The 27,244-nt window shown below is 38.8% G+C and overlaps 1 protein-coding gene across 2 annotated transcripts in view; it reads left to right on the top strand.

The window, feature by feature from the left end:
* The window catches only part of GABRG2 (gamma-aminobutyric acid type A receptor subunit gamma2), a 70,248-nt gene that overhangs the window by 26,231 nt on the left and 16,773 nt on the right, over nucleotides 1–27,244 (top strand). For both annotated transcript variants that reach the window (XM_087760137.1, XM_087760136.1), the window contains exons 3-6: nucleotides 478–545; nucleotides 1,525–1,745; nucleotides 6,123–6,205; nucleotides 6,906–7,043. In XM_087760137.1, coding sequence (XP_087616263.1) covers nucleotides 478–545; nucleotides 1,525–1,745; nucleotides 6,123–6,205; nucleotides 6,906–7,043 — 510 coding nt within the window. The remainder of the gene's footprint in view (nucleotides 1–477; nucleotides 546–1,524; nucleotides 1,746–6,122; nucleotides 6,206–6,905; nucleotides 7,044–27,244) is intronic.

Here is a 27,244-nt window from a genome sequence, read left to right as displayed (position 1 = left end):
TTGGGCTCACGAAATTGTTACTTACCTACAGCCATCTCTGCAGGCAACAACAGTCATGTTGCATTTGGTATTATAATGTAAAATGAGTGATGCAAGACATCATACGAACAACAAGTTTGCTTTTGTGGATAGTGTTTTGTCAGATGTGTTGCTGCGACCTGACACAAAATATACCCACTCTCAGTCAGATATGACTCACTAAGGGAATGACACTGGTTTCAGTATTTGTTCTCATAGCATAAGTGAATTTGTTCTCATAGAACAAGTGATATAAGAATTTGTCTCAAAGTGTCTCCAACTCATTTCAAAGTAGACACACCACTGCAAATTTATATTTATTGTATATGCACGTTTAAACGTGAGGCAACCATAGCCATACAAGAGAGGTACTATAATAACCTTTTGCTTGTGTTTGACTTTCATGTAGTTGATTTTGACCTTCACTCATGTTACTGATTCTTGTTGTTTCTCTTACAGTTAAACCGACAGTAATTCACACTGACATGTACGTAAATAGCATTGGGCCTGTGAACGCTATCAATATGGTAGGTAAATGATTGCCAATTTTCCTACAATGTTCACTTTGTTACAAAGCCTCCATCGTTTTTGACATTACAAAGCTTCCATTAGTTTTAATGTTGTGTCATACCTAAATTATTTTAAAAATCTCATTCTTATGATGGATGTGAGGACTATATGAGCTATGAATCTCTACAAGACAGGGAAACTGAGCTCTATGCTGGAAAAAACATAATAATAATACTTTTAACACATCCTCGCACTTTTATGCGCTATGCTTTCAAGTGCTTTGTGACAGTTTAACTCCTGTAAAACTGAGCTTCCCGATTGGTACAAAATAAGGAAAACCATTCACCAGTGATAGTACCAAGCCACCAAGAGATGTAAAGAAAAAAGCCTAGATCCTCTCTCCTCTCCTCTTTCCAAAGTTCCTACAGAAAAATTTAATTATATCTTCATATAGTTGAGGGAAAACTGTCTAACCTTAGCACAACGTCTACTTCATTCTCATAGTTTTCATGCATAGAAAGAAATCTCAGATTGCTCTTTTCCATTCTGTAATTCACTTTGCAGCTCCTGGCTGCCCAGTGGTGCCAGGGAAAGTGAGACTTCACCACTTCTGACATCAACTGGGGGGCACAGGCAATTAAGGCAGCCAAGTCAGCTCAAAATTTTCCTGTCCTAGATCCAAGGGAATAAGTAATTTTTCTCTGACCTGATCAGGCATGGGTTGAGGCGTGGGGCCACAGAATTAGAAAGGCGCATATGCCACTCAGCTGAATCTTGGTTTCACCTGTCAGTGAGAAAATAAGAGGATAAATTGTTTCTAAACAATAATCTTTGTTAAACCATGCCCTCAAAAACTGACAAAAAATTGTTTTTATCAGTTCTAGTTTCATATTCTGTAGTTCACATTTTTTCATATGAAATTAAGGAAAGCATATCAGGAGTTATGCGAAATGCTGAGTGCTATGTTTTCATCAGTATTTCTGGTTAACACAACAGGAATATACAATTGATATATTTTTCGCCCAAACGTGGTATGACAGACGTCTGAAGTTCAACAGCACTATAAAAGTGCTCAGATTAAACAGCAACATGGTTGGGAAGATCTGGATACCAGATACATTTTTCCGAAATTCCAAGAAAGCTGATGCTCATTGGATAACAACTCCTAATAGGATGCTCAGGATCTGGAATGACGGCAGAGTGTTGTACACATTGAGGTATTTATACCTGACTTTAATTTCAGTTTCTCTAAGGAAAGCCAAAGAGAAAGGTCCTGTGAATTCAGGTCATTTGACATTAACCTGAAGGAAAATAATTGTTTTTTCCTATTTATTTATGTATACAACCCTGAAAAAGGGAAATATTTAGAAGATACTACTTGCATGCAATTTATTTTATATTGGCACAGTAAAGAGTTTTATTTCCTCCTATAGACTGTACTGTCTTGCTCCACAATACTAAATTGTGTGTTCCTATACTAAAATGAACATAAGCATTGTCATAGTAATTCATCTTCATTTTCAGGTATGTTTTATTGTTTGCCACTGGTTTGATCCATATTACCTTTTACCTTTTTATTGGATTAAAATGATGAATTTGAAATATCCTTGAATCAAGTAGATGGTATAAAAGGGGGTATTATATACATCAAAGGCCTCTTATTCTGAATTGATTACAATTTAGCTAGATGAAGCTCCACCCTGCAAAAGCATTTCATTCCTCAAATATCTTATGAAAATAAGGATTATCACTTCAGCATTGGTCATTTAAGGTTTAATCCAAAACCTACGGATATGCCCTGTTCCACTAAAATTTTCATTAATCTGAACTTGATATGCTCATCTCCGGATTTCTTAGGCATGTGTATAGCTTTTCTTTTGAGACAGATTTCTTCTAAAACCTATCTTTTCAATAATAAAGTTACGTGTATGCCTACATTTAAGTGCCACATATGCAAGATGTAACAACTCAAGTATCATATTCCCAATGACTATACGATACTTCCAAAATGTGAAAATCCTAAGTGCATTTTTTTTTTTTTACTTTTCCTTACATGTGATATAATATTCGGTTCGATGTAAAATGTAGATAAAGACAACATTTGTTGAAAAGAATTTATAATTTAAAATGAGAGTAGAGAATCAAAGATATTAGACATAAGACCATCTGAGTTTTAGACTGCATTTTCTTCAAAGTGTTTTATTGGTGCCAAAAATAAAGTTTTGACGAGAAGTACACTCATTATAATTTTAATGCATAGATCTGAAGCTTTGGTTAGGACAACCTTTTAATGTTGCAACTGTCTGAATTACAAAAAGGAGTTTTATTTCATCGTTATTTTACATTCACTACACATCGCATCACCAGAAGAGGTAAGAGAATGATCGAACCTGAAATCCAGTGCAAATCAAAGTCAGTCTGATGAAGAAGATCCTAGGTCCACTTTTGAAATGTTAAATTTGGACTTAGCTACACTACTGTCTCTTTGGATTTCGTTACTTTTCTCTTCAAACCCTTTGGTTTCTCTTATTAGAGAGAGAGAGATCTGATAGATCTTAGGAACAGCTATCTGTTATTAATGTATACTTAGTTGTTCTAGTGAGTCACAGCAAGCACCAGTAAGGATTCAACCTGGATTAATCCAGAAGTGAAATGTGATAGTATCATCACAGATCTGGGATTCCATCCTAATGAGAAGAGGGCTCAGGAAAGCTGGCTGATTTCCTCAGTCACCTCCCCCCAGGGCCAAGAACGGTCCATCCTGCCCAGCATAAAATCAAGCAAAGTCAAAGCAAGCCAAAGGCAGTCTGCATGGATCAGCACAAAGCTCCTGACAAACCTCAAACGTGAGAAGAAAACATACTAGAGGTGGAAGCAGGGACAGGTAATCCAGGAGTAATAAGAGATGCTGTCCGAGCACTCAGGGACAGGGTTAGAAAAGCCAAAGTTCACCTGGACTTGAATCTGGCTAGGGACATGAAAGCAAGAAGAGTTTCTACACATACAGCCTCAGCAAAAGGAAGACTTGAGAAAATGCGGGTGCACTGCTGAACGGGAACAGGGACCTTGTCACAAAGGACACCGGAAAGGCCAAGGCACACAATGCCTTCTTTGCCTCAGTCTTTACTGGTAAAACCCTGCCTTCAGCAATCCCAGGTCCCCAAGACCAGTAGGAAAATAGAGCAAGGAAGACTTACCTTTGGCGGAGCAGGATCAGGTATGGGCTAAATAAGTGAGGTGGATCGAATATGCCTGAACTGCCAGGCTCAAAGGGTTGGGACCAGTGGCATGAAGACCAACTAGGAAGCAGTCACTAGCGGCGTACTCCCCAGGTTTGTACTAGGCCAACACAGTTTAACATCTTCACATCTTCATTAATGACCTGGACAACGGGACAGAGTGCACCCTCGGCATGTCTGCAGCTAATACAAAACTGGGCGGAGTGACTGGTATATCATAAGCTTGTGCTACCACTCAGAGGGACTGCAACATCCTGGAGAAATGGGCCAACAGGAATCTCATGGAGTTCAACAAAGGAAAACATCATCCTGAACCAGGGGAGGAATAATCCCATGCAGCAGTACAGGGTGGGGGCCGACCAGCTGAAAAGCACCTTGCAAGAAAAAGACCTGGGGATCCTGGTGGACGCTTACCATGAGCCAGCCAAGTGCCCTTGAAGCAAAGGCAAACAGCATCCTGGACTGCATTAGAGGAAGACTGTTGCCAGCAGGTTGATGGAGACGATCCTTCTCCTCTAGTGGGACACATCTGGAGTGCTGGGTCCAGTGCTAGGGTCCCCAGTACAAGAGGGATATGAGCTTAGTGGAGCAAGTGCAGTGAAGGCGCATTAAGATGGTGAAGGGCTGGGAGCATGGGATGGGCAGGGAAGGGCTGAGGGCGCTGTGACTGTTCAGCCTAGGGTAGAGAAGGCTCGGGGGATCTCATCAATGTGTGTAACATGGGTGGGGGTAAAGAGGGCAGGGGATGGAAGGGGTAAAGAAGGCAGAGACAATCTTCTCAGTGGTATCCAGTGATAGGACAGGAGGCAATGGGCACAAACTGAAGTACAGGAAAGTCTGTTTAAACATAAGAAGGAATTTTTTTACTGTGAGAGTGGTCAAACAGTGGAACAGGTTGTCTAGAAAACTCCGTGCCTGGAGATGTTCAAAGCCTGGACGGTGCTTTGTGCTGGAGAATGAAATCTACTCAATTCCACAGGAGAAAACAAACAAAAACCAGCAGTAAATCAGAGCCTATCCCAAATCCAAACAGTGTTAAATATATTCACCAGAGAAAGGGCAATATCAAAGAACGAACTTAATCTTTGGATCCATATTACAACGATCTTGAAATGAAACTGAAAATGATGAAAATGAGAAGAGAAGGAAAGGGCAATTACATTAGCACATAGAATCAGCTTCCTTTCTATGTCACAAACAGAACTTCCCTTAGTTTCAAAGGAAATTAGATTTGTTCCTAAATCCCTAATGCAGAAAAGTTTCCTTTTGACTTCATTAACTTGGTGGCTAGCGGTCACAGCACCCCCTGCATCTCACAGTATGAGACTCCGGGAGTCATCTGCGTGCAGCACCTATAGACAGGAGCCAGGAGCCAAACCCAGCTCACGGGGTTGCTCATTTGGACACCCAGGAATCAGCAAAGACCAGAAACCTACGGTTTTCTTAGAGACTCATGGAACAAATAAACATCACTCTGCTCTCCCCCTCCTCCCTCTCCTTTTGCCCTCTCTCACTCCACCTCCTCCCTCCTTTCCAAGTCCAAGTATCATGCAGCTCATGGCAGGGCTGGGGCTATGTATAGCAACAATTAAGGGACTGAATGAAAAATGGCAGAGTTTTGAGCAGGCACATCAGGGGATACATCTCATCTAATTTTGGATTCCTAAAAGTACACGTCTCTACCTGATCTATAGCACTTACACCACACGAGTTATCATGGAGACTCTCCTGACATCCAGTGGAGAGAAACACCTTTCAATACATTCTTCTTCTGATTTAATTTAAATGTCTTATTTTGGAATGAAATTAAGTATATCCTCAGAGCGCCTTTCCACTAGCTATGACGGTAGTCTAGATGGCTGTCTTGGATGTGGATGTCTAAATTTGGACTCCCATCTATCATTTTTGAAACAGAATTTGTGTCACATAAAACACATTTCCCTAGTGCATTATGGCATGTTGTGACACAGAGATTTGTCACTGCTCAGGAGATGACCTGTATATCTACTCATGGATTTGCCAGTCATGGGTAATGCTGACATTTCAGATGCATAGGAACAGAACTTTAATACCTTATTCTATTACACAGTCCAGAAAGTAGATGATTAGGGCCTATGTAACCAAAAAAGAAACACTTCTTATCAGTAACCATGATGTCTTCCTATGCTTGGAATATCCAAATTAATACATACATATCAGTAGTTTGATTTTGCTTTATTTACATATATATCTTATATTTGCATATTTCATAGTCAGGTTCCATACTAGTAAGAATCTCGTTTTGCTTGCCATGATGTAGCTTTCAGGACAAGCTTCTCAAGTGCGTTCTGTATATCCTGATCTCTTTCTCCTCAGGCTGACAATTGATGCTGAGTGTCAGCTACAGTTACACAACTTCCCAATGGATGCCCATTCCTGCCCCCTGGAATTTTCAAGCTGTAAGTAGCATGCTTAGAAATACCCCTTTTCTGACCCACACTGGACCACTTATTATAAATTTATATTTACATACCTTGAGTCAGCAAGGGTTATGTTCTTAACTAGACATAGTCCAATGGTTTTCAGTTTTATTATGACCTTATTGTCAAGTACATGAATATGTTCACAAATATAATTGAGGAATGCTATATAAAAAATGATACAATTTCTGGGACCTACGTGATTAATTTATGCTTCTATCTTAGCATAACAGTACAAATTTTTACTTTCAGCATCAAAGCCTCATGGCCTGATACTTTCTCTCTGCACATGGGTGTTTAACTATTGCAATAGTTGGAGTCAAGAGTTTGACATTTTGCAGTCAGGTCAAGGTGTGAATTCCTGGTCCAGCTGCAGAATTTTTGGCCATAATTGAAGGATGGGCAAAATTGCATCCTATTGGGTCCACAAAAGTGGAAAATTCATTTTTGAAAAATTTATCTCAAGTGCTATTTTAAATTATAATAAATAAGATAAAATGTGACATTAAGGAAAAGGTACTACTAAGTAACTTGAGAAAAAACATATCTATAATTTACTTGCAATAAGCTCCTCCAGTTTTCTCCAGAAATAGAAAATAGTATTTTTACTCCCCAAAGTACACTAAAATCCTAGCAATGACTATGAAACAAAGTATTCTGTATTTTCCATTGCAATAAGATGGCTACCCAAGAGAAGAGATTATTTACCAATGGAAGCGCAGCTCAGTGGAGGTGGGGGACACCAGGTCCTGGAGGCTTTACCAGTTCTCCTTTACAGGATTAAGAAATACAACTGAGGTGGTGAAGACTACTTCAGGTAAGACAACTGATCTGTTACCTTCAGATTCATTTAGGATTTTATTATCAGAAAGAAAAAAAGATAGATACCTCTGTTTGGAACTTAGCACTGGCACTTCACTAAACAATTAACGGCTTTTAAATACCTATGGAACCATCCAGGCTTCAGTATTTCTGAAGAAGAACTCACAGGAAGAAAAAAAAGTTGCTGTCTACTGTCCATTCTTCTCCTCCAAGAAATACCTAGAACTACCAGGAGAAAGGCACTACTACAAGGGGTGGGTGCACGAGGGAACTCCCTATCCTGCTTCAGTGGAGGAGACAGCACAGCTGAGCCACTAAATGATAATCTGATACTGCTTTGAATACTTTACAATCCCCTTCCAACTTCCAGAAGCAGAAAGTAGGCCTGCACAGAAATGAAATTCAAAGTCCCAACCTTTTTACTACAGCACCTCCAAGTTTATTTTGTTCCTTAACACAAGGCATATCCAACTCTCATTAAAGAGAACAGCCTAACAAATCAGAGTCTCAGATGATTTTCCTGCATATTTTGTGTCTCCTAGGAAACAAGTAATGGAATTTAAAATGATAAATGAGGAAGTACTCAGCGTTTAATAAAAATAGCAATTTTAACCCTACTAACTAAGCAGGAAAACACATTCTTCTAGACACATATATTGTTTTATTTCTCAGTGGAAAGAAAATCTGAATATGAGAAAGGATGTAAAGAGGAGTTGCATATTCCTATCATTGTATGTGCATGATATTCCTTGTCTTTGGTTTCTTACTTTCAAAAAGAACAGTGAAATGAAAGCAGTTTTTCTTTTCAGGTTGCTTTTGATTTTTACCTTATTTTATTATTCTGGCAAATGTATTGATTTAAATTCAGACATCTGACTTCAGAAATATCCCCATCCGTTTTATTTCTAAAAGGTCAGCATTGCTGTTCTATTCAAAAGGAGAGCAAAAGATGCTAGAGTTGAGGAGCCTGCTGTGCATTACACTGGAGTGCAAAGAAAGAGGTTGAGAATTAATTCAAGTTCCAACTCCTGAATCACTGGACATTAAGCACCAGTGACATGTTTAGTCTTATGAGCAGGGCAAAAATGGAATGAAGCCTCCCAGCTGTAGCCATATTTGCCTTATGGCATCTCCTGCCATTTTAGCTGAGAAGGATATTTAGTCAGCTATTCAAGAAAGCATTTGACCTTTCTCATTTTCCCAGGAAAATAAAAATAAAGGTGCAAGAGAGGACAAGAGTGCAATGTGTGTGAGCCATAGCTGCTGATAACCACCATTACACGTGACAGGGTGGAATTGCTCTCAGAGCAAAAATATAAACAGCAATACATCGCACCTCAGACTGCCCCCGCAACAGGCAAAGCACAAAAGGCAGCAGTGTACCCAAGCGTGGTGTAAGGGCTCATCCTGCCCTGGTTGAAAACTAACTTTATTTCAGCCTTAATTCGAGTTTCTTTTATTTGCTCCTTTGCTTTCCTTTTCTGCTTGAGCCATTCTCTAATAAACTTTTTTTTTGGCCTGAGACAGAAAGTAATAAAATCTTAACATGCTACAAGCTTCAGATCCACTGATCTTGCACTGGCAAATTAAAAGCACTCTCTAATGTTCTGCTAAGGTAAAGAAAGTGCATACTGGGAAACAAACAGTAAAACACAGAAAACAAAAAGATACTTTCTTCTGCAAAGAAAACCTTTTCTTTTTTTCAGGGGATAGCCACTCAAGCTTGTAGCACTCACCCAGAGTACTACCATAATGTTGCATCAGTAGTTTTTAATATGACGACACACGCCAGCCCTTTTAATTTGCTTAAAAAAAAAAAGTAATTAGCAGCTACCATGCACTTTAAAGCAGCAAAGAGTCAGTGTAGTCATCACTTGATTCCTAAGAAGAAATGCTCGTGAAAGCTACTCAGCCTACTGAGCTGCTTTCAAAGACCTGCTGAGTATAAACAACAGAAAAGCATCCTGTGTATGTATTTCTTCTGCTGCAGTTACCTTATGTTTGATTTTCCTTGCTCCTCTTGTTTTTACGAACACAGGTGTGCAAGCAAATTAGATTTTATTTTGATCTAGGTGCAGTATCTGAATAATTAGAAGGCGGGAAAAAAAACCCCAACAAAATAGGGATTGCCATGGATCTGGTCATCACACACTAAGGAGTGCTCATTGCTTACCTAAGGGGCTTATTAGCATGCTGGGAACTACATTAAGTCCAACATTCCTCAGCCAGACCCATACTCTGCCTGTAACCTGTAAACATGCACACGTTTTCAATAAAGTTTCCCCAAAAGAAAAGACAAGAAAAATATTCCAAGCTTATAGATTTATTAGCAACCTATGGGCAGCCTGAGCGCGCAAGATAAATGTTTGAATACCCATATAGCCAAAATAAGTCTCGAGACTTTATGCAACTAATTGCAGTCCTGCGCATCATAGAATTTAGGTATAAACTAACGACAGTACCATTGCCAATGCTTCGGTGGGGATACGAGCTGAGGTACAATGGAGGAGACAATGGAAAGATTAACGAGATGTTGGAAAGAGGACTATACTATACTTCCAAGAACTCTTCCCCAAAACTAAATTTAGATGACAACAGAAACCAGAGAAACCTGAACACAAGAAGGAGGGATTAAGAGAACATGAGATTGAACAGTCACAGAACAGAAGGAGCCTGGGAGTAGTGTTAAGGCATTTGAAACTGGAATAAACTTTCCATATCTGCATTTACTCCATTTCAAAACAAAGGCTTTTTTCTAGCTTCATTCCTCCCAGTGACTAACACATTCTAGTCCTTGAGGGCTATGTTTGCTTGGTGACTGGAGCAGAGAAGAGAATCAGAAAGGATGGCTGAGACTTGGTCATTACAAACTCCATTACCTCTCTCTCTGTCATGCCATAGCTGAAACATTTGTGATCTGGGCTGAGCTATGGGCAGAGAAGGACAAGGATTGTTTGAGGTTAAGCTTCATAGGAGCTGACGGACTTGCTGAAGTGACTACATTTATCTGCCGCTCTTCCTTTACGTGTGCTGCAGAAATATAAGATTAACTGAAAGGGCCAGATATTGGAATTCTGTCCCTGATCAGTTAGCAAATCCCGATAACAGCAGAAAAAAGCAACTGGAACATTACAAACCATCCTATCTGTATCTCTTATCTGAAGCGAGTCATCCTGAATTGTCAGCTTGTTTCTCTCCAAACTGAACATTCACATATGACTCGACTTTCTTCAAAAGTCACAGACCAAGCAATAAGAAATGGCTTAGCGAATGGAATCCACTGTCCATTAATAGCAGGTACTGTTAAGAAAAGTTAAATCTCAACCTTCTGCACTATGAACGTTTCATTAAAATGACTAAATAGTCTGTACATTTAGTAATATATTACCTGTATATATTTTTTTTTTCTCACTACAACCTATGCTGTGTAAACAGCAGTGATTTGGTTCAGATTATTTGCAATAAAGTGCATGTTAAAACAATACCATCCGAGTTAGGTGAACTACTACAGTTGACCTCACACGCTTATAAACTGAGATGGGTTTCAGATTTATTGTATTACTGAAGTACGTCCACAACCACTGCTCAAACAGTGCATGTCTCAGCCACTTATTAAGAAACTACAGTTTCTCTTGTGCGACCTTCTTGCTCACAGTGTAAGGCACCATCCACTGAATGCTAGTGAAATTTTCCAATAAAAAAGGGATGAAATCAGGGAAAAGTCTAGAGAATAAAAATTCACCAACTTCTGAAATTTGGATGGAGAACGTGATTCTGTCGCAAATAAACACCTTTTCTGGGATGCATTACCCAGAGTGTCGTGTGTAAACTTGCGAGAAATATTCCCTGTTCTACTCTGTGAAAAACTGATACCAAATAGTTGCTGCATTCTGCTTGATTAAAAAAAAAAAGTTCACTTCTAAGTCTAAAATTTTAAGAAAAACAGGAATGCAGGAAAGTGTAATAAGTAAACGGTTTAGAAAACACGACCTATGGAAACGTTTGGAAGCACGGAACTAGTCTGGAGGAAAATCTAATTGGTGATCAAAGGAGTAAAACAAACACACTGTTTATAAACCATAACGATAATCAGCCCTGACCCATACTATTTAGGGAGATTGTAGAAACCCTAAAATCAGAGGGTTTATGAAATCATACCTCAGACCACGAGGAAAGGACTAGCTTATATCTTGAAATCCTTTCTATCAATAAATTTCTATGAATTTAATAAAATTACTAGACAAACTGCATTTCTACTTACTATTCCAGTATTTTTGAATGTACAAAACACTGTACTATGCAAAACCGTTTGTGAACGTATAATTATTCAGGACAGATGGAGCTTCTGGTATTCCCAGTTCATTTCTGTGACTGGGTAGTTCCTTTTTTAGACCAGACATTGTCTATTGCTTACTCACAGAGCCCGTCCTGAATTTTTAATTAGATACAAAGGCATTATAAGACTAATCAATAAACAGCAATACAACAAGCTGCACAGGATCCATGAGACTGGTGAGCCAGTATCTGTAAATTCCTTTTTATTTTCTTCCTGTTCTCTGTTTTGCAGAGCTAATTGGAGCTGTGCAGTAGAGACAGTGTATTGCTCGTAACTGATAAACAGTGTCAAATTGGTAATTAAATATTTATCTTGCTATGCATCTATTAAGCCACATAAAGAGATCTGGGTCTGGTTTCTGTTTTATCAGGAAAATGTAGTCAAGGCTATTATTTTGTGGAAGAAGATGCATTTGTAGACTTTTATACTTTATTTTAATGCTGTATCATAATGAATTGAACTGTTGGCAGGCATGCGGTCCCCAGAGACTTCATAACGCTCAAAAAAACCCAGAAGTCTTATTCCTATGCTTCTTAATTAAGTCAAAATATGATATGACAGGTGCATATCCTATTGGAAAATCTGTGTTGGGAAATAGGCCTGGCATTAAAAAAATCACCATAGGTGGATTGTCACTGTGCCTAGAAATCCCTGACAGCCCCATACACAGCTCTAGGTTCCAGTATGGTTGATTATAGCATATGGCATTGTCAGGGGATCCCTCTGAGAACTGAAAACATTCCCTGTCTGAAGATTTTGATCTAGTGAATAGGTATAAGATACGAATACCTGCATTATCACGGAATGGTTAGGGCTGGAAGGGTCCTCTGGAGATCATCTAGTCCAACCCCCCTGCTAAAACAGGTTCACTGAGAGCAGGCTGCGCAGGATCTCATCCAGGCGGGTTTTAAATATCTCCAGAGAAGGAGACTCTACAACTCCCTGGGCAGCCTGTTCCAGTGCTCTGTCACCATCCAAGTAAAGAAGTTTTTCTTCATGTTTGCTTTTGGCAGAATTTAAACATACTGTGTATCCACTTTGCAGAGGAGCAAATGACGACACAAGCTTTAAGTCAGAAAACCCAGCCTATTATTAAATTGTTCTGTGTATCTTTATTGTTCTCTTTATGGTTGAGGAGGGTGTTTCTTTCAATATCCTTGGTCTTCTGAAAAGCTATATTAAATTATTGCCTAAACATACTTGCTAAAAGAATACTGTCTCTGTAGGACAGTGAAACATTTAAAGCAGTAGCCAGACACAATGGACTGAAAGGCCTATTTTTATGTTTGCTGCTTCAAAGGAAATCTTCAGCTCTAAGCTAATACCCTTAAGATAACGCTAAAATATCTTAACAGGTATACCTTAATATTTTAGTCCAAATATAAATACTCTTGTCACCTGTCCAGAAAGAGAGCACCAGGGAATATTTTTGCTTTTTTTTTTTTTTTCTTCATTTAAACTCTCCCTGATTGTAACTCGCATGAATCACTGTTTAACATTACTGTGCCCAACATATCGTTACTTGAAAGCAAATACAGGAGGAGTTGAGTTATTTAACTTTCATATACCACCAGTATGAAGAGTTACAGACAATTCTGTGAGCAGGAGGTGGATTTTTGTTACGGTGTTACGGTGGTAGCTTCCAGCCGTTTGATATTGCTGTCAGGAAGTAAAACCAGTCTAAGGTAACTACTCCTGCATATTTTTTGAAGAATAACGAATAACAAACATTTATCGAATAGGAATAAAAAACTTTTCTCAAATAATCCAGATACTCATATCTGTTCAGTCATTCATCAAACCATAGCAATTAATGAACGTTTGCTAAAGTTATAACTGTTGAAAACTTTGTTCACTGAAAATAATTAGTCTACGTTTCAGGATCATGTCAACAAAGAGTAAAGATGCAGTACAATTCCCTTCCTCCCACACCTGCTCTATACTCTACATTTTCTCATCCAAATTAGTTAATTGTTTGGCCAATGAGTATTTACAGATGAATTCACATGATTGCCTAAATGAACTCATTCAGTAAGCAGGCTTTTTGGTTCCTCCCTGTCATGCAGACATCCAAGATCTATGTACATGCACTTTTTCAGAACCGCAAAATCAGAACACCTCAGAACCATTTCCCCTTATATAATCCCTGTGAGGCAGAGAAGACGACAGGGACAAGTGGAAGGCTTCCTGAGAAACTGGACAAGGAGCTGCAGACAAGAGGGACAGAGGCCTCTCCTGGCGTGGCTGGGAAGGACTCAAGTCAACTGCATTCAGGTCTCTTCTGTACTGGCTGCTTCAGCGCTTGGCAGCATCCCAAAAGACCTGAGAAAATCTGCACAGTTGACTTCCCACTTCCTTTATTCATCCAAGCACCTCTGTTCATCATCTGGTCTGTAGTTGTTTTTGAAATCACTATGGACCCGTTCCTGTGACAGCAGAGCAACAGGAAAATCCATGCCACCTTAATAGTATAGGCCGAGGAGCAGGCATTTAACACATATGACATACCCAACAACAAAGTCTATGGATCCAAGTAATACATATAATTAATAGCTAGTTTTGGCCTGGTTTTCTGCTCCTTGCTCAGTTATGACCACAATAAAAAGGATCTTTTCTGTTTATGTGGCAAGTGTAGTTGTACCTAAGTGAAATACATTTCCATAATGGTTTTAGCTGCTGTTAAGACTCCTTGGAAAGAAGCTTGATGGTACGCAGGGAGAACCGCCAAGCCATGGCGGTAGCGACAGAGCTGTGAAGGAGGATTGAAGGGCCATCATTGCTTTGGTGATAATGCAAAAAAGCATCCAGAGCACAAAGACTCCTTAACTTTGCTATCTCTTTCACAGTGACGGGCTAGATCTTTCTGGTTTAATGGGCAGGGAAAAAACCAACTATTCTTGTGGAATCAATATGTTTACAATTCTTACAGACTGAAAGGATCTGATTTTTCTGCTCAGATTTGTATCTGTATAGCTTCAGATTCAGGCATTCAAGCTCACCTGCCTCTAACTAATCATATAGAGGTGAAAAGCTCTTTGATGATTATTTCTTATCTTTTGAGAGGCATTAAAGGCTTTCTTAAAATTCCAGTGACAGTAATTCAGTCCTTTTTTACTCTCAGTTTTTCCTAGACTCAATGTCAACTGAGTCACCCCAGCAAAGTGTCATCTCTGTAACCTGTAAACTGATCAGCGTAGCACTGATGGTCCACTTCCTCACTGAGGTTTCACTTCTAGACCTTTTGTGTGTTCAAAACACGTCTGCAGTACAATGATTTTAAGATAATTTCTGTCACTTTTTTTTTCCCCTTGGTCTTACCTTACTTATCATCTTCCTGCTCTTTCAGTGAAGAAAACCAAATTCATTAAGGATGTTTGAAGGTAATGACAGCTTAAGGTTCATGATGCGTAAAGTGTAGGGATAGTTCATTTGAAATAAGTTTGGATTTGCCTGGAGAACATATATATCCTAAATAATAAACATATGCCTCTAAGGCTGTTCTTACAGAGTTAAATCCCTTCAGTTTGCAAGTGCAATTTCTAGCTTCTCAATCTCATGTCACTGCATAGCATTTTTAGTAACCTACTTATCTAAGATGCTGTTTTGTTGGGGGAGGTTGTCACTGTATTTGAATAGACAAAATTGAAAGGATGAGTGGAAGTAAGACATACAAGTCTGCGTAAAAAGAGTATCCGAGTCAGGCGGCATGGATGGAGCTAATAATACTCAATTGCAACCAAATATCCCATGTAAAAAGCAAATTAAACTAATTTAACACCACTAAAGAGACCCTCTATGTGATTTTTAATTTTTTGTATCAAATAAAACAGAAGAAGCAAAATGAAAATAGACTAGGGTGTTAAATGAAACTGTGTACAGTATGTACAGACTTCTAAAACTCTCTACAGTACCTTGTAATTATAAAATGTTCTACTTACATTTTTAGATATGTGTTATCCACAATTCCATAAAAACATCCTATGATGCTGACAACACATTCTCACAGAGGAATAAAGTAGCATAATGTTAAGCATGGTAGTAATGTTCAAATATTTATCATTATCACTTTATGTTTCACAAACATTAACTCCCTCATTTTTATTGTCAAAACAAATTCTTAATTATAAATTGCATGTGTTTTAACATTGTCTTTTTAAACAAGGCATAATCGTCCTCATTTTGATGTACATTATAGAAGCTATAAATATGCCACTTATCTCGAAGTGATACAGGCTATTAAGTGAGTTCTTTGTTACTCTCGAAGACTGCATAATCAAGGCTAAAGAGCTGCAGGATAAAAATTATGTAATAATAATTTCTTGTATCATGCCCCACATAAGAGAATTTAAAAACATTTTTCATAATACTAATTGTGGTACTTTAATGCATAAAGTACCACAACGTCCTTTGTGTATCTTAATGCTAGGGACTAGAAATTATCATGAAACTAGTCAGCAAATTGCTATTTGTTCTGTCTTATATATAGTTCTAAGAATTGAGAAAATGATCAAAAAACTTCACTATAGCAAATAATGTGTCCTTGTTGATTGTAGCTCAATTTCTTCTCTTTTAGTCTTGAGAATATGAGTTTGAAGAGGAAGTAGAGTTGCACTGTGTAGGTAACAATCAGTCATACAAGGTTGCTTCTGTTCTGTGAGTGTATAGGTTAAAAAAACCCAAACAACTCTCTTCCCTTGCCCCCTCCAAAAACCCTAAAATGAGTTCACACCCTGTCCATTCAAATTACAGATAGCAATAAGTATTTGACCTTAACATCCCTTCTCTAGTTATGCAAAATACAAAAATACACAGTCAATAAAGAACTGGTAGTGATTTCTTAGATTCTTTTCAGCTGTCATCCAGTAACATTTATTTAAACCCAAAATAAAACAAGTTTGAACACTTCCAACCACCCTTGTAGTTCACCAAAACTTCCTTTCTTATATCACTTTAGGAAACCACTGGTCTGGAACAGAGCTTTTAGATTGCTGCAGTTGCAAAATCATAAAGTGAAACAGCGACGTCTTGGAACTGCATATCTTAACTTTGGTTGTACAAGTGCAATAGCAATAACCAGGGCAATTCATGACAGCATACTGTCACTCCAGCTATGTTTGCTCTAGTGCGAAGGATTTGAGCTATGAAACAAGAGTTCTTGAATAACTCTCACCATTTGTTGTCTTCCTAGGAAAAGCAAGAATATTACTGAATATGAAGAAATTACTTTTCTTTTTCCTGTTATTATTTTTTAAAAATAATAATTGTCAAAAACTGTATGACTAGATTTAGCAATACCGCAGGAAAAAAGAAGTAGACTTTCAAGTATAGATATGGGAAATCTGTGATATCCTTCAGTCCTGAGAGACACTGTGTCTCTGTTGATAAGAAAAGCAAAGGATCTCACCAGGAGAATTTATTACTAGCAAATAGTGCAAATATTAAAAACCCATTATGGCTCTGTAAGTCAGAGAAGAAAAGTGAAAGAGGAAAAGGTCAACCCTCTGAATACGGAAACACGACACTGCTCTGAACGCATGAACTGGCTCATTTCATGTGCCAAGAGCAAATCCCACCGGTCCCCCAGAGAGGAAAGGCACCACAGAACCCTCCCACAGCGGGTGTGGCAATTTGTATCAGAACATAGTCCTGTCGGTCGTGGTAGCATTATTTCAGGGCTTCGTAATGACTAAGACTGTTGATGTTGAACTTCTACCAGCCAGCTGATCGAGGATAACCCAGCTGGCACATCACTAGATGTGGTAGTATTTATTCTGTGCAGGAGGACGAATGCTTTCATACTTGCAATAGTTTCCACGGCTCTGGTGACATTCCGAAACAAGTCAATATAAAAGCAACCACAAGCAGATGTTCCCCTGCTGAGTTTGCCAGCTTTGGTGCCCACCTCTTCTTCATTAGGGGGCTTTACAATTAACCATACCCCCTAAACATAATGCTGTGCTAATGAGGCTGACGAGTTGGCAGGAAAAAAATCTGTACCTCTTATCTCTTTCTCTCTGGCCCATCTCATTCTTAGTGCCACATCCTTAAGAGTTTAAAATGGATTTTTGTTTCCTGGTGTGATAAGGTATTTTCTCTAGGGAGAATTAAGTAAGAAAAATGAATAGTTCTGTGAGGAGAAGGGGTGTTTTCTTACAGATTTGCATCTCACGGCAGAATTCCCTACTGTCCAATGAAAGTTCTTCATATACAGAGCCTACACTTCAGACTACGTTAGCTAATGAGGGAGCTTTATTCCACCTGTACTAGCTAAAATCAAAGATAAATGTACGATAATTGTTAATATGCCTATCTGAATGCAGTGCCACAGGTACGACCCATGCACAAAACTTAAAATACAATATCAAAATAAATTTAAAGGAAAAAGTAGCCTTTCAGAAAAGGGCAATGAGGAATGTTATTTTTGATATGGCAAAGCTGTAATTCTATAATTCACTTACTTGGGGAATGCAAACTTGGGGGGACACAAATTCTTTTTTCTTCTAGATATAATTTCTGTGACAGAGGAATTCTAATCTAAGATCAGGGCTGCTAGCTCAAATAAATTGCTTCATGTTGAGAGCTGCTTGGAGAACTTTGTTTACACCTATGTTCATATTTTCAAACATTCGCTTCGCTTAAAAAGGTGTTCGCATAGAGTTGCTGGGATCAAGAAACAGGGAGGAAACTACATCAGTAAAACATGTATTTTTCAAAACCTGCTATCAGGCGTCTTCTTCTGAACTTGTTCTACTTCTAGAAATAATAAAATGTTTAAAATTCATCTGGCTGGGAACCGTTGGGATGCAATTTGAGAACACTGCTGTCATTTCCATGGTACAAACTGAAAGTCATGACAAAAACCCAAACCTCCGACTTCTCTTTTTCACTCTACTGAAGTATTTTAAATGCTCTTTTGGCTCTGGCTACTCTTTCTCTCCCACCTGCCGTATGCGCACACGAATGGCAAAGCGCTTGCTAGGGAAGGGGGCCAGCAGCGCCAAGCCAGAAGGGAGGCCTGCTGCCGCGCACGGCGCAGTGGAGGAGGATGCTGTGTTTCCCCGGGTGGGAATGTTGGTCTCCTGAAGGAAACTGGATGGCATTTCCATATCCACATCCCTTCCAGGAAACTCATGAGCCCCTTCAAAACAAATACTGTTTTGCTGGGTGTAAGAAGTTATTGCTTAAAATTTTATTGCTTTGCCTCTTGGGTTTTGAGTATCCTTTTCTCTTATAGCATCCGAGGTAACATCATGGCTGGCTTTGTCTCACAGAGGATCTCTATGAAACCTACACCTGCAAGATATGAATGAGCACTGCATCATTTCTGCATCCAACCTACCATCTCAACCCTTAAGTCTTTTTGATAGCAACCTCCACAGAAAGATAAATGCAAAAAGCATTGGATGACTCTTTTGAGCATATTAACCTTTTCCAGTGCCTAGAACCAGATGCAGCCTTATCTCTGTGGAGTTACAAACACAGCAGCTGAACTTCTAAAAAACAATGTAGGAGACCTGACAGAGATTCCAGTGACTTCATATTACATCACCAATGTGTAGGGTACACTCCAGCCTACGTGGTAAAGCTCAATCCACAGTTCCCTCACCACAGTCCTGTGGGACTCCAAATGCATCCTTCTCTGTGTACGACACAGTGTTTCAGATCCAGAATTGCCAGTTCATTTTTAAAAGCTTTCCAGGACATAACGCTTTCAAATGTTAAAAGAGGAAAGTCTTAAAAAGACACAACCCATGGGATCCACAGTGTTATAACCTCACTTTTAAGAAAAGATTAAGAGGTTGGACTTCCTGGCCCAAAAACGTACAATGTGATGGTATTCACACTGCGACACAGAATGGAGATGCCCAGGGGAACCTGTTTTGTAGTAGCTGTGAACATTACCCTGAATATGTCTATTTGAGAAATAAATAGTTCTTCAAAGGTCTCCTCTTGAAAAGGGCAAGCCACTTAAATAACTTGTAGGATTTGGACTAGGGTGATTACATACACCTAGAAGCTCTACCTTTATTCCTGTGAAGCTGGTAACTGAAACTTCAAGATGGTATCTGTAGTCTTTACAGAATTTTTTTACATCCTAAGCTTGATCTGTTTAACTTCAAACAGCAATAGTTGTTATAAATTATTCATGATTCATAGCTGTCTCTTCTGAGACATGACCTTCAAATCAAGCATCCTCTTCAGCTCTGTTCTTCCCTTCAGGCCTGTTGCATGCAGGCCTGTGGCCTGTCTTACTCTTGCTCTTGGTATAATTTTGGAACATCATCTCATTGTTTGCCATTTTTCATAGTTTCTCTCCTTCTCTCTCACTATCTCCAACACCTTCTACTTTTTAAACTCTACTATTTTAACCGTAACCTAAGTTCCTTCTACTTTGGTGCCTTTAGTTCTTCTTGTTCTCCGATTTTAAAAATTGTTTTTTCCCCCTTCTAATAGCTAAAGAGATTCTGGGTTTGACAGCTTCTTTTTCTTTCCTCCAACGATTTTACTTCCTAACTGATGTCAATAACATCCTTCTAGAAAGTCCAAGAGGTTAAAAATACATGCAAACACATTTGCCATCTCCTTTCTTAGCATATAAAAGCTGTCCTATTAGAACTAGGTTTTTCCATTTCATTTCCTCACCAGTCACACCTTAGACTATTTTGCGACACCTACTTTTGCCAGCAGATGTTTCTGCTGTTACATGTTAGCTGTGGTTGTGAACAAGATTAATTTGCACATTGCTGAAGGTTTGCACCTGGCTTCTGCAAGACACAACGCATAAGGAACCAGAAACAAATTGGAAGCTGCACACAGAGCAGGCATTGTCCTCAGGCAAACCGGTGGCAGAATGAGGATGCTGTTTACCTCTCAAACATTAGTTCACACTAGCCTTTTCTAGAGGAATGTCTCAAATTGGAAACCAAATACGTTTGTGATATTTTTATTTAAAATTGTTCTAAGTAATTATAAAACCCCACGATTATGATTCAGAATATCTTATTTTTCAAAGTCACGGACGTGAACTCTGGAGCACTCTTTTCCAGGTAATTTGGCAATCTCTTACAGCAATATAATGGATTTATCTACTTAAGAATATGCAACAAAACGCCTCTGAAATTCTTCTACATTTCTCACGGGAAAAATACAGTTTTTAGAGGTAAAGGGCTTGCCTTGATGTTACAGTTTTCAAGCATGGTTCTAATAAATTTTAGATGTTTACAATAAAAAGTTACTCTCAAACAAGTGAACCTAAATACAGGTCCAGATTCTTCTCACGAAAATAATTCTAAGCTTTTATGTGTAGGATTCATGATATTTTAAAAGCTTTTTAAAAGTCATGTACATATGACTGTATGTAATATAGCCACGTATGTAATATATTACTTATTTATGTAATATACATGGCTTCGTATCATGTATATTACATAAACAAATGATCTTTTATTAAGCTCAGTTCATGGCAAACTGTAATTCTAGAGCTCTAAATACTAGTAGTCACCAACTATCTTGAGGCAGACGCATGCCTTCCTGAAACATGTACACTAACGGGAGTAACCTGCTCCAGTATAGCCATCTGCATGTACAGCAGGAGAAAGGCGCAGCTTACGCGGGAGAGAATGTGCTTGTGTCAGACAGCACGTACTGCTCAGAAAGTAGGTAGGCAACAGATATATATTCACTGAGAGAGAGAAGGCTGTTCTTCCCATGCCTCGAACAGACCACGCAAGATAAAGAAAAATGCTTCGTTCTTTTGAGCAATGTAGACCTCTGTAATAGCCAAACACAGCATATTTTTCAGAATTCATATATTTCAGATTAGGAAACTGATTTCTTTTGAGTCACATTCATTCTTGTAGGTCAAAAGGTGCTCTTCCAACCAATCCAAACTGGATTTACTCTGCTATGGAGGAATTTTACAAGCCAAAATTCTGTTAGGACCTATGAAACAAGCTTACATACATATATACAGACATGTATAAATTAGCAAAATAGAATATATGTTCTCCAGAACGACCAAACTCTGAGTGTGGCCTACCCGTGGGTTATTTTAATTCCTGGTTTTATTTGTGAGAGTTAAATGCAACTGAACTCAACGTATTTGTAGAAGTTAAATGCAAGTATGTCAGCTTCAGTTCTAGGCAGCCACATATTAACAATTAGAGGAAAACAAGTACACTTTCATCCCCCTTTAAAAAGATCCTAACGCAATCTACATAGACCTATCACTATTGTCACTGCAAAACATCTGGCGGAGGGACTCAAACTGAAGTAGCTTTACAGGTTACAGGCATAGGTGAGAAGCAGCTTCCTTATACTTGGAAGTCTAAAGAAACCCGTACTTCTGTCAGGCAACTATTTCTAAGGGGCGTTCTACCAGTGTCCATGTGTCAAAAAAAAGTAATCATTCCATTCGTAAGCAGTACATGGCGTTAGATGTAAGTAGGAAAGAAAAATTACCTAGCCCGTCAATGGGTAGTACTGATGCTGGGAACCCTGACAGCAGCTACATTTGGCTGCATTTCAGAAAGGTGTCATACAACGTTAGCAGAAGGAGCACAGGGCTCACTTTCCTGGTATACAAACGGACCATACGTTGCTACACACAGATAGTGAGATTAGCATGGTAATCACTATTATAATTAAAAAAACAAACCCAAATCACCGATGAATACTAAAACTTCACAAATAGTTACAAAGAGCATATTATTCTTCTCCCTTCTTCCTTTCACCTTACGTATGATACACATACACAGACACGTTCAAGACTCATTCAAACAGCAACTCCTCCTGGTGTAACCAATTTACACGTTCATCTGCTCATGCAGATGAATACTAAGATACGCACTGGAATTCCTACACAAATACTAGTAAATCTTAAACAAGAAGTTAGCACTAGAACTCGGTTTAGCAAGGTGTGTGAGCATCCTCTCTTCCTACCTGTGTATCTGGGTAACCAACAGGTTTCTGAAGAACTTCGTATGTCAACAAGTAGAAGTGGAAAGCTGATTGGGAGGATTCCCTGCAGAATTTGGCAAGCTTTTCAACACTGAAAGCCTTTATGATAAAACCATGAATTTTTAAGCAACAGAATTATCTTTTGCTATGTAATTTCATTGTAAGTCAATATTCAACAGAGGCAAATAACAGAAGTTTAAAATGCAATTATGTATTGCTGCCAGCTGTGTCTGTCACTGCTAAAACAAAAAGAAAATTGTGGGCTGTCTCTCTCAATGGCATAATCACTACCTGGTTTATGCACTTACATTTTAATTAACTACTAAATGAATGATTTGGTTACCCTTCAATGACATTGGGGTATCCTGTAAGAATCAGGAGTATCAGAAGTTCAGACTTACCATAACCATTCAAGAACCCATATCGTTTAGTGGTTCGCCAGATTCTGAATACGGGCAAGTTCTTCCCTGGAAGGTGCAGGGAGCCAATCCTAGATGGCAATGAAATAATCTAACTCTCATGCATGTGTCACCTTTAGTAGTATTCTTTTTTTTGTAAGCCCCAGAGCATGAGGGTTTTTATTCTTTTCCAAATTATGTTTTCTGAATTTTCTTATCATCTATAGACATCGCCTTGTTTCCCTGTTGTATAAAAACCTTTCTTGAAGCATAAAACCTGCTCTTTTCTGGCAACCCAGAAACATGACAAGATAGGAACATGACAAAACTGAATGAAGTTTGTTTTTTTTTTCTTTGTATTTTAAGAGAAAAATGTTTGGAAAAATGCAGAAAGTTTTAGACCAATCCTTATAGCACTGATTATGGGATCTGATTTTAATAGGAATATTTATGAGTTTGTTTTGCTTCTTTGCATGACCATGCCTACATTGATACTTTTTAGTATCACCAGAAACATAATAATAATCATAATAATAATAATCATCATCAAACATTCTAGAGTTTCCTTTTGTGTCAGAAGCCAAAGAAAAATTATTATATAATGAGTATAAATATAAACCATTAATATTATGTAATTACATAAAATACTATTTTTTTTTCTTTTTCAACCACACCCATTAAATATTTCCATGTAAGTTTAGAGCAGAATCTGCCAGATGTTGTTGAAGCACACAGTGTGCACGTGTCCCAAAGAACCTCCACGGGAGGAAAGGCGGGCGGAGAGAAGAGAAGTCGCTGTCCTACAGCTCTACAGCTGTTCAGCGAGAGAGCTGGGACTTGACCTGCGGCATCTTGCCTGCTGCTTCAGTGTCCTAATCAGTAATCCGCACTGCTCCTTCGAGATATTTTTGGGCTATGTTTTTTCCAACAAGGCAATTTACTTTTTACTATGTATCTTTGTTGGGTTATTGTGCTCAAAGTCATCTTCTTTTATTACTGAGCTGCCCTAGCTCTCTGAAATCTATGACGTTTGGTTACACTGAGCTCTGAAGAAATTTGGGGTTGATCCGTACTACTTTTGCTCCTTGATGTTTTGCCTTCCAGGATCTCATACCCGGGTGAGTTTTAGTCTTTTCTTGGTTACTTAGACAGGTTTCCTGAGGGCTTAAAACTAAATATTCACTGATGAAATCTTCTAAAATATTTAAAGGAAGCCAAAAATAAATGGAATTGAAGTCCCTAAAAAAAAAAAAAATAGTGCTGGAAGCTGAGCAATAAAGCATGTTGTATTCCTCCCAGCATCCCTTGGGCTCTTTGTTTATGGTACTGTCTTTCTAGTAATCTCCCTGTGCATTCAGCAGAAGCAAGATACTGGTGTTCGAGTGGTACTTTCTTGTATAAATATTTCTTCTGCTGGGGGGTTCAGACAGAATGAATCTGAAATCTGCAGCTCCCCTGCAGAACGTTGCCTCCATGCCCCGTCATGCCCTCTCTCCTCTGGAGAGGAAGGAGAAGAAAACGTCAAATTTTATTGCAGCCTCGGGTTACGTAATGCTGTCTCCTGGCTCTGAAAATAACAGGGAACATCAGGATCAAAGATGAAATGTACTGTATCTTCAAATTCCTCTCCTCTCAGAATGAAAGGCTTTCAGAGGAATTCCAGAATGACCTTTGCCATGCAAGACAATTTATAAAGATGTAAAAGCAAATCTGAGTAGTAGTGTTGTACGAACCGCACCAGTCCTGTGCAGCCATTCAGCAACGAGGACATGCACAGAGCTCATTAAACAGTACTGATTTCAAGGGAGTTTTCTAACATGTCTGTATGTCTGTTGTTATTTAGGCCAAAAATATTAATACTTTTTTTTTTTTCTTCTATCGTGACATTCACCAAATAGGCCTGTATCTAATTTTCAAGCACTTCGGAAATTTTAGGAAGCCTCCAGTAGAGTACATAGATGGTATGTGGGACTCTTGTTCAGCCAGCCTGGGAGCAGTTCTGTCCACAGACTCATCCACTGACCACGCACAGAGCCCTGATGTCTAATATCAGATTAGCTGAGATGACATTGTGAAGGGAACTGGTCCACCTGAGATCCGACTCCCTTTGGGAGTTGTCTGTCCCTTTTGACTGACAATTTGCTTTTAGCTTTGTTATTTCAGGTACTTAATGTTAGCAGTTTTTAACCTAGGCCTCAAAGTGCCACCTTTAACTTAATTCCCATTTTTACATCTTACATTTATCTTATTACCCCGGAGTTGCCCACACTCCCTTTTCACACAAATCCCTTGCACAGTTGTCTAGGAAGTTCAAATATGTAGACCCACGATACAGCATAAATGTTGTGCTTTACCACCCCTGTAAAACAAAAACAGCCACCATTTTGTGCTTTTTTCCTCGATGCAAACTGCTGAAAATTTCATCATGAAAAAATTTACATAGCTTTGACAATTCTTATTTCATGCCTTTTCATAATCCTGATAGTGTGTTTGATCTAAAGTACCAGGGATGTGGTGTACTTCATGCTTTGAAGTATGGAAAGAAAGCAGTTATTTCGAATTGTCCCTGTAAGAGCAGGCAGGGTTGAATGTTGCCAGGAAGTGGGTATACCATCTGGATACCTTGAAATAAATTAAATATAATAAAACATATTTCTTATTTGCTCACATTGGTGGTTTCACCATATCTCATAACCTTTATTACTATAATGATAATAGGTCAAATATTCAAAATTAATCAAGTCATTGCTGTAAACATGCACGAAGCCCTTAGCTATAGGTGCATAATTTTTTTGAAGCAGACAGCTTTTCCTTAGGTATTCAGATAACAACCAGACATCCAAAAGAGCCAAGGACACAGGATGCTTGACTGTGTCAGGCACAGCAAGATTTCTAACAGAACAGCACCCCAGCTGGTTGTGTTGCCTGGAAATTGTGGCTCTCTGCTTTCTCACATTACTTGAGATTTCTGTCATCCTCACATTTTCTCATGTCTTTGTTCCAATTTTCTATCACAGTAAGTCAAACAGGTTATTTAGAAACCTAACCACTCCTAACCGTTCAGAGACAAGACGCTGAGCTTTCATCCTGGGTTGATGCTTCCTAGGCAGGAGGGGAGCGGGAAAGGGAGCAGAAGGTTCTATAATTTGCAGATTATTCACACACTGGAGCGTAATGGTTCACTCACAGCAGTTGCAACCTATTACATCATGCTGCTGCCACATCTGAACAGTAATCCTGCACGCTAAAAATCCTCCTGTGTTTGCTAATGCCAGTGTCGTATCTTAGTTGTCTTCAAAAACAAACAAAAAAGATCAATTGTTTGTAATTATGTCCCAAACTAGGAAAAAATCATATGTAAATATATAGGGTCAGTAATGTTCATTTTCCCTTCGAACTTCTAGTATCCACCGATGGAACCTTAGAAACAAACACACCTAAGTTTATCTTCAGTCCCTCAAATACATTTCCACATATTGACATTTTTCAGCAACAAAAAATTCTTAGGGTGAATCTTGTCTCTGTGAATTCAAAGGTACGGTGGGAATAACAGTAATAGATTTTAATTACTGTCTAGTGTCATTACATTCTTTCCTCCTATAATTAGAAACTAATGAGAAGTGGAACACATTCTGTCGTATGAACTGAGAAAACAGCACTTCAAGTGGAATGAGTGGCCAAGGACCAAACAAAATCCAGAACTGTCGGGCAGAAAGTCATGTCATACATAAAGAAATGTCATTTGCTTGGATGGCTGCAATGATTCATCTATTTTGCAGGAGTTTCATCAGCTGGGGTTGTCATTTCACACAAACAAACTAATTCCAGTTCTCTTCTCCCCGCTCCCGCAAGAAATCAAGGTGTTTGATGTCAGACAGACATACACGCTACTCTTTAAAAACAGAAAAAAAAGAGAAAATCTCCTCCGATCCCCTGCCCTCTGCCCTGCTGTGCAACGTAGTTAGGATTCATCTTCTGGAATGTAAATTGAAAACCAGGCTTGCAGCTATCTGAATCCCAGAGATGATCTCATATAAATGGACTATAGCGTAAGCTTTGTCACAGTCTTAACATTGTTTTACCTCACTACATAACCAAGCTATACTCATGGCTTAGAAATGCATATTTAGAATAGGGGTGAAATCACACGGTACAGTTGCTGCGCTGTATCAGCGATGACCATGAAGCACCCCATTCTTTATCTAATGCCCGGACAGAGCGAGGGCCGACAGTCAGGTAGAGAACGGCACTGCTTCCTAGTGCTTCAAGTCTGTTGCAAGCAAATATCTACAATGCCATGGCAGATTTTTTTCTTTCTTTGCCCTAAAGGCTAAACATTCATTGTATATTATTTCACATCGTGACTTCTCTATGACACAATAGCGGTATTTTGCTGCTAAACCTCAGAGGGAAAGAGGTTGTCGAGTATTTTTGAAAAGAGAGAGACTTAATTATTTTTTGAAACTGTGCGGCCCCTTATGCAAACTAAAAATGAGTCAATGA

Source organism: Nipponia nippon, unplaced genomic scaffold (assembly GCF_047370975.1).
Source record: "Nipponia nippon isolate SJK-2023a ecotype South Korea unplaced genomic scaffold, ASM4737097v1 scaffold_21, whole genome shotgun sequence".
Classification (NCBI taxonomy): domain Eukaryota; kingdom Metazoa; phylum Chordata; class Aves; order Pelecaniformes; family Threskiornithidae; genus Nipponia; species Nipponia nippon.
Note: the sequence above shows the minus strand (reverse complement) of the source record. Positions and strands in the feature narration are given on the sequence as shown.